Source organism: Pan troglodytes, chromosome 9 (genome assembly GCF_028858775.2).
Source record: "Pan troglodytes isolate AG18354 chromosome 9, NHGRI_mPanTro3-v2.0_pri, whole genome shotgun sequence".
In the NCBI taxonomy this organism is placed as follows: domain Eukaryota; kingdom Metazoa; phylum Chordata; class Mammalia; order Primates; family Hominidae; genus Pan; species Pan troglodytes.
Window position 1 is genome coordinate 22,314,908 of NC_072407.2, and position 18,422 is coordinate 22,333,329.

At 43.0% G+C, this 18,422-nt stretch overlaps 1 protein-coding gene across 15 annotated transcripts in view; it reads right to left on the reverse strand.

Annotated features, from left to right (window-relative positions):
- Window positions 1-8,099: 8,099 nt before the first annotated feature.
- Window positions 8,100-18,422, reverse strand: part of HPS5 (HPS5 biogenesis of lysosomal organelles complex 2 subunit 2) — a 43,946-nt gene continuing 33,623 nt past the window's right edge. For 9 of the 15 annotated variants that reach the window (XM_009460040.5, XM_508314.7, XM_009460041.5 and 6 more), the window contains 7 exons: window positions 17,369-17,489; window positions 17,013-17,168; window positions 16,070-16,189; window positions 14,770-14,883; window positions 13,222-13,328; window positions 11,376-11,646; window positions 8,100-9,369 (listed from right to left, as the gene is read on the reverse strand). In XM_009460040.5, the coding sequence (XP_009458315.1) occupies window positions 9,309-9,369; window positions 11,376-11,646; window positions 13,222-13,328; window positions 14,770-14,883; window positions 16,070-16,189; window positions 17,013-17,168; window positions 17,369-17,489 (950 nt within the window). In that variant the 3' untranslated portion in view covers window positions 8,100-9,308. Of the gene's footprint in view, window positions 9,370-11,375; window positions 11,647-13,221; window positions 13,389-14,769; window positions 14,884-16,069; window positions 16,190-17,012; window positions 17,169-17,368; window positions 17,490-18,422 lie in introns of all 15 variants that reach the window. The other 6 variants (XM_063782827.1, XM_016920536.4, XM_063782826.1 and 3 more) reach the window with 3 other exon arrangements.

An 18,422-nucleotide genomic window follows, 5' to 3' on the forward strand; every position in this document is an offset into this window, starting at 1 on the left:
TCTGTGTGCCCAGATCTCTTCACTGCCCTGTCAGTTGTGTCCTGTCCCCTTCTCGACCTCCTGGCCTTGTCCTCAATGATGTTTCTATGAGGCTTTGGAAAGCCTCATCCCAAGAGTCCTGGCAACTGATACATTAGTCTCACCAACACTAGCCCCTACTCCTGATCTCATTTTAAAATTTTATTTTCTTATTTTCTTATTATTATTTTTAGGGACATCACCCTGCTTCTGATTGACCCAATTTTTAAAGTTTCTCTTTATTCTCCTTAAAGAATGGCTCTCCCATTTGTTTCCCTCATCTTTCTTTTCACTGACTTAGAATTCAGGTCCAGACAAAAATTCCACTTCCTTGAAGAGCCTTCCCAGTAGCCATGAACCACACTCTGGGGCAGAGTTTGTGGCTCCCAAGCACTTTGTTCACACCTGCTCGTTCATCTTTACCCCCTCCTCTCAGAATCGGTTTTGTATGTCAGTTCCCCTGCTGGACTGGAAGCCCCTGTAACATAACTAGCATTTGAACAGTTCATAAAAACACTTTCATTTCTATTGTCCTGTGTAACTGTTCACAAGATACATTAGTCTCACTCATTGTCGTTTGACAATGTTTATTGTTCTAAAGAGAAAGCGAGATATGTAGGTAGACACAACACAATAAGAGCCTCAATACAGGCACACACTGGTGGCAGTCCAAACTCTGCTGGAATATGGAAGGCCAGTGAATAGTAACTAGAATCGCTGCCATCTTTTAAATTGCAATTGCAAGACTGTGTCCTATACTTTACATGCTTTATCAGATTGACACTGCAGAGAAGGCTTTGATGTTCTCAGTTGGATAAACAGGTTTAGAGGTATGTGCTCAGGCCTTCTCCAAGGTCACACATGTAACAGGTGCAGAGCCAAGACTGCAGGCTGGTTTGTCTGACTCCAGAACCTGCGATACACTGAACAAGGCCAAGAGATTCAGCAGTGGAGTCCTCCTCTCTTCTTCAGGAAGATAGGGAACATGGTAACAGCAGTGAATTCCATAAGCATGGGACCCCATTATACTTCATTTTTTGTAAAATTAGTTCCTTGATCAGAAGCAACGCCTTTGGGTCTCTCGCTATTGAGTTAAGTGTGGATGTGCCACTCTCCAGTACCCCAGAATGTAGCTGGAGGCTTGCCTAGAGATTAGAGGTTGAGGATCCTTCAGTAGTTCCTATACCAAGCCATAAGTTGTGCTGCATCTGCAGGTAGGGTCAGGGAGCTCCGCTGAACAGATGTGGAGGACGTCAGAGTGGGAGGAAAAGGAAGCAAGTCGTGTGGGGAGAGAAGACCCAGCCTGCAATGATGACTGGTTAACTACTGTTTCTTACCTAATACACCCTCAACTTAGATAACAGACTAAGTCTAGGTGATAAAGCCTCAAAGAATAGCAGGCTCTCCCCACTGCACCCGCTTCCCACCTCCGCCACCTTTCCACAATTCTTAGCATGGGTTCTCCTGAAAAGAAAGCAGAAACAAAGTCTTGTGTGTAGGTATTTTATTTGGGGAATGAACACGGGGAGCAGGAGTGAGACAGTGGAGTAAAACAGGGAGGAGCAAGGCCAATACAGGGACACATTATACAGCTGGCCATGCATAAGAGCCACATAACTGATGCCACTGGGACCTTCAGAGGAACATCATAAAAAGTGTCTCAGTGCTCTCCATCAGCAGTCCAAAATGAAAGGCACCTAGCAACTGGCTTCCATCTCCCTTTGGTCAAAGGTGGCCCCACCATTGTTAACTTTTCTGCATTTGTTGGCTATGCACACAAGAGTGTCTGGTGGGTTTACCTGGAGTAGGAAGTAGAAGGTCCACGGAGCAGACCCAAAGCAAGGTGCTGCCAGGTTGTACCTGTGTGAAATGAATTAAAGCCTATGGTGGAACTCATCACTGTAGCAGTGGCTGGAGAAAGGGGAGTGGGCCAGCAGGTCTGAAGTAGTTGACAGGCTGCAACTGATACACAGTGCAAAGCTTTGCTTTTTGAAAGTAAGGTCTGGACACAGCAAGTTCACTTGGGAACAAAGGAATGGACTGGATCTTAGACTAAGAATAAAAGAGACAAGAAGAAACTATACTGGGTAGCCAAGATGGGGAAAGAGGCAGGGCGACTGGGAGAGACAGAGAAATGTAAACCACCATGGACTAATGAAACCTGCCATAACCCTTGTGATCCCACACAGATGCCACTCCCAGGGGGAACATGATTTGGAGCACAGTGCTCCACAAGACACTGAAGGAATTTAGGGATGCTATGGGGCTTTAATAGGTTTAGGGACATGGTGACATTCCTAGCAACAAGATTGTAACACACTACATAATCTTTTGCTTGAAATAACTTGTTTTTGTTTTCTTACAATATAGGTACTTTGTTAGAGGTTGCGGTAAAATGAGGGTAATATGATCGCCTTTATGGTTAGGGGATACAAGGAATATATGAATCTTATGCCCAATCAAACCCACAAGGTCCCCAGTGGAGATAAGTTCTGAGGACAATGACCAGCACTCTATTGTTGGTTGGGGTTTGGCCCCAGACTTCAAAGCAGAACTCTGGTAAGTTGGGCTGCACTGCATGGTCTGGGCTAGAAGTCTAAGAGGACTTCTTTCAAAATCAGTCTCCAACCCCTCAGATCAGAAAGGCCATTCCAGTCAGCCCCCACCAGCACTGGAGGAAGCGAACCAGGGAGCATGAGCTTGTGTTTGACCCACTCAGAGCCAAGTTCCTATTGCACACCTCATAGGCTTTTTCCAAATTAGAAAAGGACAGAAGGACCTGTGAGACCTGCTCTCCTTCACTTCCTTTAGTAGGGTAAGGCTAACTTGCTTCAACAAAGATACTCCAAAATACAGAATGTTAAGGAATATACAAATTTATGTCTCACCTAACAGTTTGTGATGAGTATTTCAGCTGCCAGGGACTTCAGCTCCGTACTGTCTTTCAGGTTCCTTCCAAGTTGTTGGCTCTACCATACTTCAGACTGACCCTTGCTGCTCAAAGTGTGATCCAAGGACCAGAGGCATCAGCATCGCCTGGGATCTTGTCAGAAATGCAAAATCTCAGGCTCTACCCTAGATCTACTGTGGCAGTCAGGAGTTCCTACCTAATCTGTAGGAACTACAGCAAAAAATAAAAATAAAAAATAAGTAGGGACTTGTTGAGAAGCCAAAACAGGGGGAAAAAATGTGGGAACCCTTGTCCATCAATTATTAAGAATTTCAAAACAGTGAAAGCAGAACATTAAACCAAGTGGGGGGCCCTCATAAGCTCAGGGTTCTGACAATTATACAGCCCTCACATCCATGTGAGGTGGACAGAATCCTAAGGAAATTTCAGCAGGTGGGCAATGGGTGAAAAGCCACGCCAGAGTTGAACAGGAACATGCAAAAAGAGCAAAGTGCAGAACGTATGCAAGGAACGGAGGACCCAGGACAAGGGACAAACTTGGGCTCTGAAACAGAAAAAGTTTGAAAATAGATCACAGAAGGCCTTAAATGCCAAGCCCAAGGGCTTGGGCTGTACTCTGAAAACAGAGGGGAGGCGTTGAAAGTTTCTGACTGGGAAGTGGCAGGACTGTGCCCCAAGAAGACAAAGATCCTGGCAGTGCATCTGCAATTAACTTCCCATGAAAGCAAGATAAACAATCTTTCTCACGGACTGTGGTGCATCTATACACGAGGATGACTCTGACTAAATCTCAGAACAGTGTAGGGGTCAATGGCAAGTTGAGGGAGGTTAAATTAGTCCATTGAGCCCAGGCACAGTGGCTCACGCCTGTAATCCCAGCACATCAGGAGGCCCAGGCAGGCAGATTAATTGAGGTCAGGAGTTGGAGACCAGCCTGGCCAACATAGTGAAACCCCACATTTACTAAAAATACAAAAATTAGCCAGGCGTGGTGGTGCACACCTGTAATCCCAGCTACTCGGTAGGCTGAGGCAGGAGAATCGCTTGAAACCAGGAGGTTGCAGTGAGCTGAGATCGTGTCATTGCACTCCAGCCTGGGTGACAGAGCGAGACTCCGTCTCAAAAATAAAAATAAATTAGTCCCTTGATCTATAGTTTTCAGGTTTGGGGCAGGGTCTCTACCAATTGTATTTTTTTTTTTTTTTGAGACAGACTCTCACTCTGTCACCCAGGCTGTAGTGCCGTGGTGCGATCTCAGCTCACTGCAACCTCTGCCTCCCGGGTTCAAGCGATTCTCATGTCTCAGCCTCCTGAGTAGCTGGGATTACCGGTGTGTGCCACCATGCCCAGCTAATTTTTTTTTTTAAACAGTCTCGCTGTGTGGCCCAGGCTGGAGAGCAGTGGTGCAATCTCAGCTCACTGCAACCTCCACCTCCCAGGTTCAAGCGATTCTCCTGCCTCAGCCTCCCAAGTAGCGGGACTACAGGAACCCACCACCATGCCCGGCTAAATTTTTATTGTATTTTAGTAGAGACAGGGTTTCACTATGTTGGCCAGGCTGGTCTTGAACTCCTGACCTCAGGTGATCCGCCCACCTTGGCCTCCCAAAGTGCTGGGATTACAAGTGTGAGCCACCATGCCTGGCCAGCAATTGTATTTTTAACAAGCTCCTGCGGTGATTCTGATATGGAGCCAGGTTTGTGAATCACCTGACTGGGTAATAGTGTGTCCGGAATTGGTGGGTTCTTGGTCTCACTGACTTCAAGAATAAAGCCACAGACCCTCTCGGTGAGTGTTTAAGTGTTACAGTTCTTAAAGGTGGGGTGTCCGGAATGTTACTTCTGGTGTTCGGAGTTTTTTTTTTCTGGTGGGTTCGTGGTCTCCCTGGCTCAGGAGTGAAGCTATGGACCTTCGTGGTGAGTGTTACAGCTCTTAAGGTGGAGCGTCTGGAGTTGTTTGTCCCTCCCGGTGGGTTCGTGGTCTCACTGGCTTCAGGAGTGAACTGCAGACCTTCGCAGTGAGTGTTACAGCTCATAAAGGCAGTGTGGACCCAAAAAGTGAGCAGCAGCAAGATTTATTGCAAAGAGCAAAAGAACAAAGCTTCCACAGTGTGGAAGGGGACCTGAGCAGGTTGCCACGGCCAGCTCAGGCAGCCTGCTTTTATTCTCTTATCTGGCCCCACCCACATCCTGCTGATTGGTCCATTTTACAGAGAGCTGATTGGTCCGTTTTGACAGGGTGCTGATTGGTGTGTTTACAATCCCTGAGCTAGACACAAAAGTTCTCCACATCCCCACCAGATTAGCTAGATACAGAATGCTGATTGGTGTATTTACAGTCCCTTAGCTAGACATAAAGGTTCTCCAAGTCCCCACCAGAGTAGCTAGATACAGTGTCGATTGGTGCATTCACAAACCCTGAGCTAGACACAGGGTGCTGATTGGTGTGTTTACAAACCTTGAGCTAGATACAGAGTGCCGATTGGTGTATTTACAATCCCTTAGCTAGACATAAAGGTTCTCCAAGTCCCCACCAGACGCAGGAGCCCAGCTGGCTTCACCCAGTGGATCCCGCACCGGGGCCACAGGTGGAGCTGCCTGCTAGTCCCCTGCCATGTGCCCGCACTCCTCAGCCCTTGGGTGGTCAATGGGACTGGGCACCCTGGAGCAGGGGGCGGTGCTCGTCAGGGAGGCTTGGGCCGCACAGGAGCCCACGGAGTCGGGGGGAGGCTCAGGCATGGCGGGCTGCAGGTCCCGAGCCCTGCCCCACAGGAAGGCAGCTAAGGCCTGGCGAGAAATTGAGCACAGCAACTGCTGGCCCAGGTGCTAAGCCCCTCACTGCCCAGGGCCGGCGGGGCCAGCAGGCGGCTCCGAGTGCGGGGCCCGCTGAGCCCACGCCCACCCAGAACTCACGCTGGCCCGCAAGCACCGCCCACAGCCCCGGTTCCCACCTGCGCCTCTCCCTCCACACCTCCCTGCAAGCTGAGGGAGCCGGCTCCAGCCTTGGCCAGCCCAGAAAGGGGCTCCCACAGTGCAGCAGCGGGCTGAGGGGCTCCTCAAGTGCCGCCAGAGTGGGGGCCGGGGCCGAGGCCGAGGCGGCACGGAGAGTGAGCGAGGGCTGCGAGGGTCGCCAGCACGCTGTCACCTCTTAATAGATCTAAGATTGTTTACATTTATTGTGCTGAGATGAACTGGTGGCAGTGATGGGATGTCAGTGGTTAGAGGTGAAGAGAGGAAGGTCACTTAAGTCTGCTGTAATGGGCCAGGCGCAGTGGCTCACGCCTGTAATCCAAGCACTTTAGGAGGCCAAGGCAGGCGGATTACCTGAAGTTGGGAGTTCCAGACCAGCCTGACCAACATGAAGAAACCCCGTCTCTACTAAAAATAATAATAAATAAATAAAAACAACAACAAAATTAGCTGGGTGTGGTTGCACATGCCTGTAATCCCAGCTACTCAGGAGGCTGAAGCAGGAGAATCGCTTGGACCTGGGAAGCGGAGGTTGCTGTGAGCCGAGATGACGCCACTGCACTCCAGCCTGGGCAACAAGAGCGAAACTCCGTCTCAAAAAAAAAAAAAAAAAAAAAAAAGACTGTGGCAATAGTCTAGGCAAGAAATAATGAGAACGTGAGCTGGTGGCAAGAGACAATGGGAAAAAAGTGACTAATGGAAAACACCAGCAAGGTAGAATTGAAAGCAAGGTAGAAATGTACCTAGTCATTAGAAGTGAGGGTAGAGGAGGAGGAAGAGGCAAGGATGACTACTAGAAGGTTTTGAGCCTTGACCAGGGCAATCACAAATTTAACACATGCAAGGAAATTATTCATTTCAATTTTCGTCTTCCCACTGTCTCTGGCTCATGTAAATCCAATGTCTATGGGTCTGATAACTACCAGGTCCAACAACGACATCCCAAACCTTTCTAACAATAGCTAACATTATTACCTATATGTTACGTCACAGGCACTGTGCCCTACATTTCCGTCTCCTTTAATTCTCACTAAAAAGGAGCTCTAACACCTCACTCTTTCTTTGTGCTATGATCTCATCTAATCCTCAAAATACCCTGAATCAGAGCTACTATCATCCCCATTTTACAGATGAGAACACTAAAACTTAGAAAAACAAAGGAACTTCCCAAAGTCATGAAGCAAAAGAGAGAGTAGATATTCAAACCAAGGCAGTCAGCCTCAGAACACAAGCTCGCAGCCACTCTGATGCCCTGTAAAACAGCCGGTCAGATCTGTAAACAAAAGCGAAAGGGAGGCAACCATGAATCACCATCTGCCTAGAACTTTCAGGGAAGCGAAAGAAAGATACAAGTTCTATTTAAAAACTAATACCCAAATAGACTGCAAGTTTAAATGTTTAACTGAAGGAGATTTTTTTTTTCATCTAATGTCATGAAGGTGATTTTTGTTTGCCTTGGAAAATAAATTCAAGTGACAAGATTTGTTTTTGTTTGTTACATTAGAAATTTCTCTCCATACCCTTTATCAAATGAGAATTGCTGTGCCTTGAGAAGGTCTGTGAAGAAATGATTGCACAATTGTGCCAGTTCATGCTGTCTGCTTGTCACGTCACGGGACTTCCTCTGGGCCTTCTAGTAGTCACTGTGCTGACAGTGGACGGGGGCTCTCACCCTTATCTCAGTATAGATGCACATTTCAACACAATCCAATATGGCCAAAAGGCAAATTATGCTAGTGGGAAGGTTTTCCATACTTCCCGGAATTCTAAGAATTCTCCTTTCCCTGACAATCTCTCTTTTTTTTTTGAGACAGAGTCTCACTCTGTCGCCCAGCCTGGAGTACAGTGGCACGATCTCGGCTCACTGCAAGCTCCGGCTCCTGGGTTCACGCCATTCTCCTGCCTCAGCCTCCCGAGTAGCTGGGACTACAGGCGCCTGCCACCATGCCCGGCTAATTTTTTGTATTTTTAGTAGAGACGGGGTTTCACCGTGTTAGCCAAGATGGTCTCAATCTCCTGACCTCGTGATCCACCCGCCTTGGCCTCCCAAAGTGCTGGGATTACAAGCGTGAGCCACCGCGCCCAGCCCGACAATCTCTTTAACCCATATGGTTGCATCATATCTAGGAGTAATGTGTAAGTTTAACAGTGATTTGTGTCCATATTCTCTGGTTATGTTATAAATGAAAAAAAGAGTTGAATTGTTCAGTGCATCCAACACTTTACTTACTCCACACCTTTCTGCAAAATGCTCATAATAAACCTCCTGTCTACATTGTGTTCCAATGAAAACTTTAGTCATATTTTACATTTATTATTAATATAACATGCTATGTAAATGTACAGGAGCCTGACAAATGACAATCTACTTACATAATTTAAATAACACAAGTGCTTGCTGCAGTCTTTATTAGTACACAGCTTTGTTATGGCTTCTTAGAAATAATTTTAAAAAGTGCATGATTCTTGTGGGCTACTCTGTTTAGGAAAGATTACAGATAGCACATTTCTAAGAATGAATTAGTCAGCTGTATATGGGTTCAGATTAGAAAATATTAAATAAATACAGGGAAAAATATTTTTAATTAGCTTAATTTATATATGAAGATATTTTATTTAATTTGTTTTTGAGACAGGGTCTCTCTCTGTCACCCAGACTGGTGTGCAATGGCACAAACACATCTCATTGCGGCCTGGACCTCCTGGCCTCAGGTACTATGCCTAGCTAATTTTTTTTATTTTTTGTAGAGATGCATTCTCACTATATTGCCCAGGCTGGTCTTGAACTCCTGGCCTCAAGTGATCCTCCCGTCTTTACCTTCCAAAGGGTTGAGATTACAGGCCTGAGCCACTGCACCCAGTCCCATTTTACTTAAATATCAAATTCAAATCTTCAGTGTTCTACTTATTTTGGGTGTTAATTCCATTATACGCCGTCTTATTTCAGTAATTTCCATATTGTGCCAGACAAGATATAAAAATAATTCAACTCCAGTCAATAATACTATCTGTCTTCATGTGACCAGGATGAAAAGCTTCTGCTCCCAACATGGAAGCCACAGTAAGAAAAGAATCTGTCTAATCCACTAGCAACAAGCAGTTAATACTGTAGTTTGGAATAATACTAGGACATTAACATTCTAATTCCAGCAAACAAAGACTGACTCTTTTCAAAATTCAACTTTGGTTAGGAAATGCTGAGTACAACTTTGGTTAAGAAACACTGAGGTCATGGATAAAGAGTCACAGATGCCGATGCCAAGGGTACAGACACTGACAAAAGTAGCCCCAATAAGATGGCAGGATTTGGGGGTGGTGTCTTTCCTTCAATAACAAATGCGTTCAGAAGGTTCAGGAGCATGATTTAGTTTTTCTCAAAATGTCATGACATCCTGCTGAATCTTCTCCCACTAGGCCTGCTGGGACCAGAGAAACCGATCGCATTTTTCAAGCATGCTTTGTATCAAGGCCCTGAAATCCCAAAGAAAAGAAACAAGCAAATTTAGTTGTCATTGTTCATTCTTCACAGAAAACTTAAAAACTACAGAGTTTCAGAGGATTCAAAAAGTTGACTGATTCTGTGCATCAAAAGACTCAATGCACAGAGTGAAAAGGCAAGCTACAGAATGGAAGAAAATATTTGCAAATCATGTATCTGATAAGGGGTTAATATCCAGAATATCGGAGAACTCTTACAGCAACAACAACGAAAACACCCAACCTGATTCAACATGGGCAAAGGACTTGAATAGCTATTTCTCCAAAGACAATTATATAAATGGTCAATAAGCATATGAAAAAATGCTCAACATCTCTAATCACTAGAAAAATGCAAATCAAAACCACAATGAGATATATAGTACCTGACACCCACTGGGATAGCTACTGTTTAACAAAAAACAACAACAGAAAATGACAAGTGTGGGGCTAGCACATGGAGAAATTGGAACTCTTGTGCACTGCTGGCAGGAAAGTAAAATGGTGCAGTCTCTACAGAACAGTATGGTGGTTCCTCAAAAAATTAAAAATAGAATTACCATATGATTCCAGAATTCCACTTTCAGGTATATACCCGAAAGAACTGAAAGCAGTGTCTGGAAGACATATTTGTATACTCATATTCATAGCAGCGTTATTCACAATAGCCAGAAAGTGGAAGCAATTCAAGTGTCTGTCAACAGATGAATGGATAAACAAAAGGTGGCATATATATACAACAGAATATTATTCAGCCTTAAGTAGAAAGGAAATCCCGACACATGCTGCAACATGGATAAACCTTTAGGATGCTATGCTCAGTGAAAACAGGCTGGTCACAAAACGACAAATCTATTAATTCCACTGAGATGAGGTATGTAGAATAGTAAAATTAATAAAAACAGAAAGTAGAACTGTGGTTGCCAGGGGCTAGGTAGAGGAAGTAAGTTGCTGTTTAATGGGTGTGGAGTTTCAGTTTTGCAAAATGAAAAAGTTCTAGAGACTGGATGCAAAACAATATGAATAACTTAATACCACTGAGCTGAATATTTTTAAATTGTTAAGATGATAAATTTTATGTGTATTATACCACAAAAAAAAAAAATTACTGAGACATTAGGTATCTGGTACCAGTAATTTTTTTTTTTTCAGAGTTTTGCTCTTGTTGCCCAGGGTGGAGTGCAATGGTGTGATCTTGGCTCACTGCAATCTCCGCCTGCTGAGTTCAAGCGATTCTCCTGCCTCAGCTTCCCGAGTAGCTGGGAATTACAAGTGTCTGCCACCATGTCCAGTTAATTTTTTTGTATTTTTTTTTTTTTTTTTTAGTAGAGACAGGGTTTCACCATATTCGTTAGGCTGGTCTCGAACTCCTGACCTCAGGTTATCCACCTGCCTCAGCCTCCCCAAGTACTGGGATTACAGGCATAAGCCACCGTACCCAGCCAGGTACCAGAAATTTTTTTGTTTTTGAGATGGAGTCTCGCTCTGTCACCAGGCTAGAGTACAGTGTCATGTTCTTGGCTCACTGCAACCTCCACCTTCCGAGTTCAAGCGATTCTCCTGCCTCAGCCTCCCAAGTAGCTGGGACTACAGGCACGTGCCACCACACCCAGCTAATTTTTGTACTTTTTTTTTTAGTAGAGATGGGGTTTCACCATGTTGGCCAGGATGGTCTCAATCTCTTGACCTCATGATCCGCCCACCTCGGCCTCACAAAGTGCTAGGATTACAGGCGTGAACCACCACCACCAGCCTGGTACCAGTAATATTTTTAAAGAATCAAGGACACATCAGATTATTCAGGTTAATCTGAACAGCATCTTGGTCATGGCTGTGAATGAAATATTACTTTAGCCTCTTCCCTCAATTACCAGATCAGTCTCAGTCTCCTCATGTTAGTGATGGGTCGGGACTAAATGATCTCCACATCTACATCTGAAAGTCTGTGGCCTTCTACCTTCTCCAAGCACTATGCAGAGGGTAGGACAAACTGATATTACCTCTGCCTTTTCTCAGAAATCCTCAGGATATCACAGGTTCTGGTAAACTTCTCTGACAACTCAAGGGCCAGACCACATTCCTGTAGCAGTGACCAAGCCCGATCTGGGCCCATGGCCTTAGCTAACAGAAGTGCCACATTCTCCACATTGATGGGGGAAGGCCCATCACTGAGGCTCCCATTTAGTGACTCCTGGGGGGCTGGCCTCGTGCTCTTGCTCTGTATGAGATGAAGGAGAAGCTTCCATTCCTCCACGGTCTCTGGGATCCAACCTAAACACACACAGGGAAGTGTCAGTTTGACCACTCTTAGCACACTGACTGGATACAGGAGATGGTCAAAACTGTGAAAATGTTTAATGCCAAAACGTAAAAATATTCAAGAACACAATCTCATCACCCTAACACAAGTTGTTTTCTGAAAATTTGTTGTATAAATTGTTCATGAGAAAGAGAAGCCACAAAATTAACTTTAATTTTTTTTCTTTTTTTTTTTTAAAGAGAGACAGGGTCTCACTACCATGTTGCCCAGGCTGGTCTTAAACTCCTGAGCTCAAGCAAGCCTCCCACCGCAGCCTCCCAAAGTGCTGGGATTACAGGCATGAGCTACCACACCTGGGCAGCTTCAGAATTCTTTCAACCACTCAGTAATTACCCAGGGCATATCCTAGGCTAAGCACTGGATATGTAATGATGAACAGAAGAGACACAATCCCTGTACTCTTGTGGAGCCTACAGTCTAGTATAGGAGACAAAACTTAAACACGTAAGTATATACTTATAAAGTATGCTAAGCACTATGAAAAAAAAGAACAAGGAAGCATCAGAGAGAATGGCTGATTCTGCCTGGAAGATCTGAGAAGGGCTCTATGAGGAAGTGACATTGAAGCAGAAAGCTAAAAGATGAGACAAGCTTAGAGGACATATGCATGGGGCCCACATAATGTGAAAACTTGGAGTAGGAGCCATCAGAAATAAGGGGCCTGCATTTCTGATAAAGGAAACATGGAAGACAATGTGACACAGGAAAGAACTTGACGAATTCAAGGAATTTTTCTTTTCCTTTTTGTTTTGAGACCAAGTCTTGCTCTGTTGCCCAAGCTGGAGTGCAGTGGTGCGATCTCAGCTCACTACAACCTCCACCTCCCAGGTTCGAGCAATTCTCCTGCCTCAGCCTCTCAAGTAGCTGGGATTACAAGCATGAGCCACCATGCCCAGTTAATTTTTGTATTTTTAGTAGAGATGGGGGTTTCACCATGTTGGCCAGGCTGGTCTCAAACTCCCGACCTCAGTTGATCTGCCCACCTCGGCCTCTGAAAGTGCTGGAATTACAAGCGTGAGCCGCCGCGCCTGGCCAGAATCATCTTTAATTAATGGGAAATTAAAAAAAAAAAAACAAAAAAAAGAGCCTAAGCACAAATTTTGGAGGAAGTCCTTGGTCTGAACCCCAGCTCCAGCATTTACAATTAGTAGCTGTGTGACTTTGGGCCAATTAACTGTCCCTTCTGTACCTCAGTTATCTGGAAAGTGGAAATAATAGTAACTATCCCCAGAGTTTGTTATCTCATTTAAAACAACATATGGAAAGCACATAGTATAGTGCCTAACACATAGTAGGCACTCATGAAATAGAAAAGTTGCCTATAGTTTAATTGTGATTTCATAACATATCAAGGGCTATAGGTAAAAAAACAAAAACAAAAACAAAAACTCCACAAATGTGACAACTAAGTGGAATCACATATTAAATATATGATCATTGAAAGGTTCACCAAATTTTTTTGTTGAGAGGTCTGGAGTAACTTCTAAAAATTGACAACCAAGAGTAACCAGTTAGGATTGACATACCATTGTCCCCTTCCATCAGGCTCATATCATTCAGATACACAATATTGGTGAAGGCCTCTCTTCTTCTCTCCAGCTCCAAACAGAGAATTAGATATCCAGGCCAGAAACTTTAAAGAGACCGAAGTTGAAGAAAGGAATAAAAGGCCATGAATTTATCTGGAGCTGTGCTGCCCAAAACAGTAGACACAGTCACATGTGGCTATTTCAATTTAAATTAATTAAAAGCAAATAACATCTGAAAGTCAGTTTTTCAGTTAATATATTCACATTTCAAGTAGTCAATGGCTACATGTGGCTAGTGGCCACCATTGGACAGTTCAGTAGAATATCTCCACTATCACAGAAAGTTCTATTAGATGACCCTGATCTAGGGAAAAACAAAACAAAACACCTAGCAACAAATGCTGACATTTGAGGCCAAGCTCCAATTATAAGGCATTTAAGCTTTATTCAATTTATAAACTTTAAAATTCAACACAAACCTAGCATATTTCTTCTCCAAATATGTAAACCTTGGAAGTCTTCCTTGACTCTTCCCCCTCCTTCATTTGCTATATCCAGTATCAGCATGTCCCACCGCATTTTCCTTTGAAATGCCCACTGGATGTGCTCCTTTTGCTGCCCTACTAATCACCAATCCACTCATATCTGAATTACTCCAACAGCTTCCTAGCTGGCCTTCTGTCTCCAGCCTTCTCATGTATGACATCAGAAATGATCTCTAGAAAGCTCCACTTTCATTACACAATTTTTGCACCAAGTAGTTCAGTCTAAAAGGGTCTCTACTGATAACTAAATTATTCTACCAGCTTTCAAGGTCCTGCATGATCTTGTCACCCACCACCTGGCCAGACTCAGCCCTCATTACAATGAACAAATATGTATCAAGTGCCTGGCACTATACAAATTAGATATAGACATTATGAGGGAAAAGAAAGACACAAGTTGCTATCTCCAAAAGATTATAATCCAGTTGGAGCCATAAGCCAGTATCACCAGGCAATAAATAACTGACTGAAGTGTGACATGGATAATAAGCAATGCCAGTTTTCCACGCCCTTGCTCTGTTTCTCTCACCTAACTCACCCTCTCCTGGCTCCTTTATAAATACAAATCCTACCCAGGTTTTAGGTTTTACCTCCCAAATCTCACCTCCTCCTTGAGTCCTTCACCAGCGATGCTATTGAGCCCATTTTGATCTCTCTCTTACTGTATTAATTATAAAAGTCTATCAATTATAATTGGTATCACATAATCTGGTGCTTAATTAAATACTATCTACATGCCTGAGAACTGGGGCTGGCAACTAAGCAGAGGGAGTGGAGGGGAATTAGCTAAGGCTATTTAAAAAAAAGAAAAAAGAAAAAAGCACGAAATTTAAATGGAAAAAAGATGTTTAATTTACTATCACTTAAAACAAAAAGGTACTTTTAAATAGCAAAGAGAATCCCCAAATATTAATGCGTATTAATTCAGACCCTTAACTATAAGGTTGTTAACTGAAACGTTTCTAACCTTAACTTCAGTTTCTAAAAAATTCTCACTTACCCACAAGACCTGCAGATGTCTGTCATTTTCTCCTTGGTTATAAAATCTGCAGGAAGTTTAATTAGATGAAGGATCAGCTGACTGTAACCCCAGGAAAGCAAGTGTGAATGAGGCCTATGAAATGAAAAGGAATCAGTAAATTAGATAGGAAATAAACTCTAGAAAATGCTTATTTATCACCTAATAGGTAAGAATAGAGTTTAACTGCATTCTATTACTACATTTTAAAAACATTGCTATTTGGCTTTTGAAAAATTAAAAATAGCTATTTTCCCTATAACCTGTTTATTTTTAAAGATTAGATACTTTAGGTAATCAAAAGCAAAAGAAATAAATTCTTTTTTCTTCAAAGATTAGATACTTTAGGTAATCAAAAGCAAAAGAAATAAATTTTTCTTCCTTTAATTCTATCATTCCATCACTCACAGATAACCACTGCATATCCTTCCAGACTTTTTGCTAGGAATATAAGACAGGCATTTGGGGGTCTTTTAAGAAGCTTCTCCTGGGAGGAAACGCAAGCAATAGTTCTGACACAAGTACCAGTGTGTACTTTAATTTTATTTTATTTTTAAAGTCCTAAATCAGGTTATGTCTAAAAATTCCTTGACACATTTTTAGGAAGAAAACACATACATACCTATCTCCCTAACCCCCACACCCAGTTTTATCCTCTCACAGGCTTAATCACCAAGGTCTCTTAATGTGGGCCCATGAAAAACCTGCAGGGGGTCAGCTGTGCAAAGTTTTGCATGACTGCATTTTTCTAAAAGGAATCATCAGATTCTTATAGGGTGACCCCAAAAAATTTCAGAACCACTAAGAAATATACTTAATCTCATTACTACCATGACTTGGGTCAGTCTCTTCCATAGCTATTTCTAAAGTGAGCCCAGAATGCCATATGTGAATAAACCAGTTCCATTCCAAAGGAACACTGGAGCTTAATCCTTAGAAATATGACTCCTAGCCAGGCACAGTGGCTCACGCCTATAATCCCAGCACTTTGTGAGGCCAAGGCAGGTAGATCGCTTGAGCCCAGGAGATCGAGACCAGCCTGGGCCATAAGGTGAAATCTCATCTGTACAAAAAATTAGCCAGGCAGAGTGGTGTGCTCCTGTCTTCCCAGCTACTCAGGAAGCTAAGGTTGGAGGGTTTAATCACCTGAGCCTAGGAGGTCAAGGCTGCAGGAAGCCATGATCTTAGCACCACATTCCAGCCTAGGTGACAGAGTGAGATCCTGTCTCAAAAAAAAAAAAAAAGTAAAGAAAAAAACAAAGAAAGAGGACTTCTTCTGTACCTGGGATAACCTTCATCATCCATTGTGCTGGTGCTTGGTGGAGCATCAAGGGACACTGCCAAAAGCAGCCAATCCAACCTTAAAGACTCTGGTTGCAGAAGGGACTCAAGAAAAGATGACCTAAGAGAAAGTTGGGGAAAAAAGTCACCAATCTTCACGCTAAGAAAGGAAACATAAAATGTGGGGAGTGTGAAGAAAACCTGATTAAGAGATGAATATAGAAGAAATAACTTGAAAACTCTTCTGCTACAAAATGTCTAGAAATGCTGGTGACCAAGCTCCAAGATAAGAAAGAAAATGTCAAAGGGCCAAAAAAGAAAAAAAAAAAAAGGGAGAGAAAGAGAGAGAGAAAGAAAGAGACAAATAAAAACCAGTGTGGCCAGAGTAGGAAGATCACTGAGGCCATAAGTTTGAGGCTGTAGTATGCTATGATCATACCCGTGAATAGCCACTGCATCCAGCCTGGGCAACATTGTGGCAAATGTGAACCAATCAAAAGAAGAAAGGAGGAAGCCGCTAGTCTAATAAGCCAGGGGCACAGGTCACAAGTGTTACAACCATGGGGAGACAGAAAATCAGACATCAGCCTAAAAAGAGAAGAGCTGGAACTGAGATCTATGTCAATAAAAAGGTGGCAGTGAATCTACTCACTGCAAAGACAAGAAGAAGCTTATCTTCTTAGTTCAGGCCCTGAATCAAGGGATTAATTTTGCACTGATCTGAGAATCCCTGAGAGGCAGTGAAGAAGTGTGGTACATGCACATTTGTGATGTGTGCTGTGACATGTGGCAGAATGTTACAAGGCCTCCCAAATCCTCCTCTTCCATAGTATGTGCCTCAACCCCTTGGTAATTAACAGTACACAATGTGACACCTGCTTATAAAAGAGAAACAATGCCCTGTCAAAAGAAAGGAGAGTCTGCAAATATGCTCTCCTTCTCACCGCTGATCTTCAGGCCTTGATTTCACCAGACTGTCTAAATAGGCCAAAAACTCAGCAGGGTGATGATGACAAAGTTGTATGATATCCGATGGCAAAATGGATGGATAGAACTTGATTAAGGATCGAAGAGCAGATTCCCCAAACTTTTCATACAACCTGCATTTAAAAACAACACACTTTAGTCTCTAATTTCAGTGAAATTATATAACTTGGTTACATTTAGGTTACTTATTACAAATGAAAATAAATATACTAACAGAAGCTGCCTCATATGCAAATGAGTAACATTAGAGACTAAAATACACAAAAAAATGCATGTGCTTCGGTTCATATAAACAATATATAGGACAACTTACCGGGTAGCATAAACAACCAACAACGGACTGTCAAAAGGAACCTCATCATCTAGTAACTTTAACCTTGTTGGTAGATCTCCTTTTTCCATCTCCATATACACAGGATTGGAACTTGCCATTTCTGAAATAGAAAGCATATCCTTTTCCAAACTTTATCTCTTAGGCGGAAATATTCAATTTATGAACATGTTCATTCAGCAATCATTAGTCACGTACCTACTGTGTGGACCTATTATGTGCAAGGCCCAATGTTAAGCATTGCAAGAGAAACAAATAAAAGAACAAGAGATGTAATCTCTACTTTTAAGAACCTTAAAATCTAATTGGGAGGCAAAGCATATTAGAAGTTGTAAATAAGACAAAGGAACATATAATTAATACAGCAGTGACTATTACTCTTAAAATAATGAGTATCTAGGCCTATATATAGCAACTGTCCATATAAGCACACATCAAAAACCAATATACATAGCTATCATCAATGCCAAGTTGCTCAGTTTTTTCTAGAACTAGTATTCCTACTCCATCTTTTAGAATTAAATTCAATGAAATTAATTTTAAAATATTTGACCTTTTCTTAAAGTTATCAGTATAGCAAATACTCATTCTCTGAAGTACAAAAGATTTGACTTTTTGGAATAGCCAAAAGTCATTTAAAATCAAGTCTGGTGGAAGAAGTGAGTGATGATCTAAAACTATTTGTGGTTTAAAAAAAAAAAAGTATGACTCTAAAGTAAAGTGGGTTTTTTCCAAGTAGTTTTCTTTTTTAGTTTTTTAGAAACAGGGTCTCATTCTGTTGCCCAGGCTGGAGTGCAGTGGTGATCACTGCAACCTTGAACTCCTGCGTGGGTGTGTGTGTGTGTGTGTGTGTGTGTGTAGCGACGGGGTCTTCCTACGTTGCCTAGCTGCAGTGCCTGTGTGCACACATGCGCACATGCGTGTGTGGAGAGACAGGGTCTTGCTACGTTGCCTAGCTGCAATACCTGGGTGTGTGCATGTGTGTGTGTGTAGAGACAAGGTCTTGAAACGTTGTCTAGGCTGGCGTGTGTGTGTG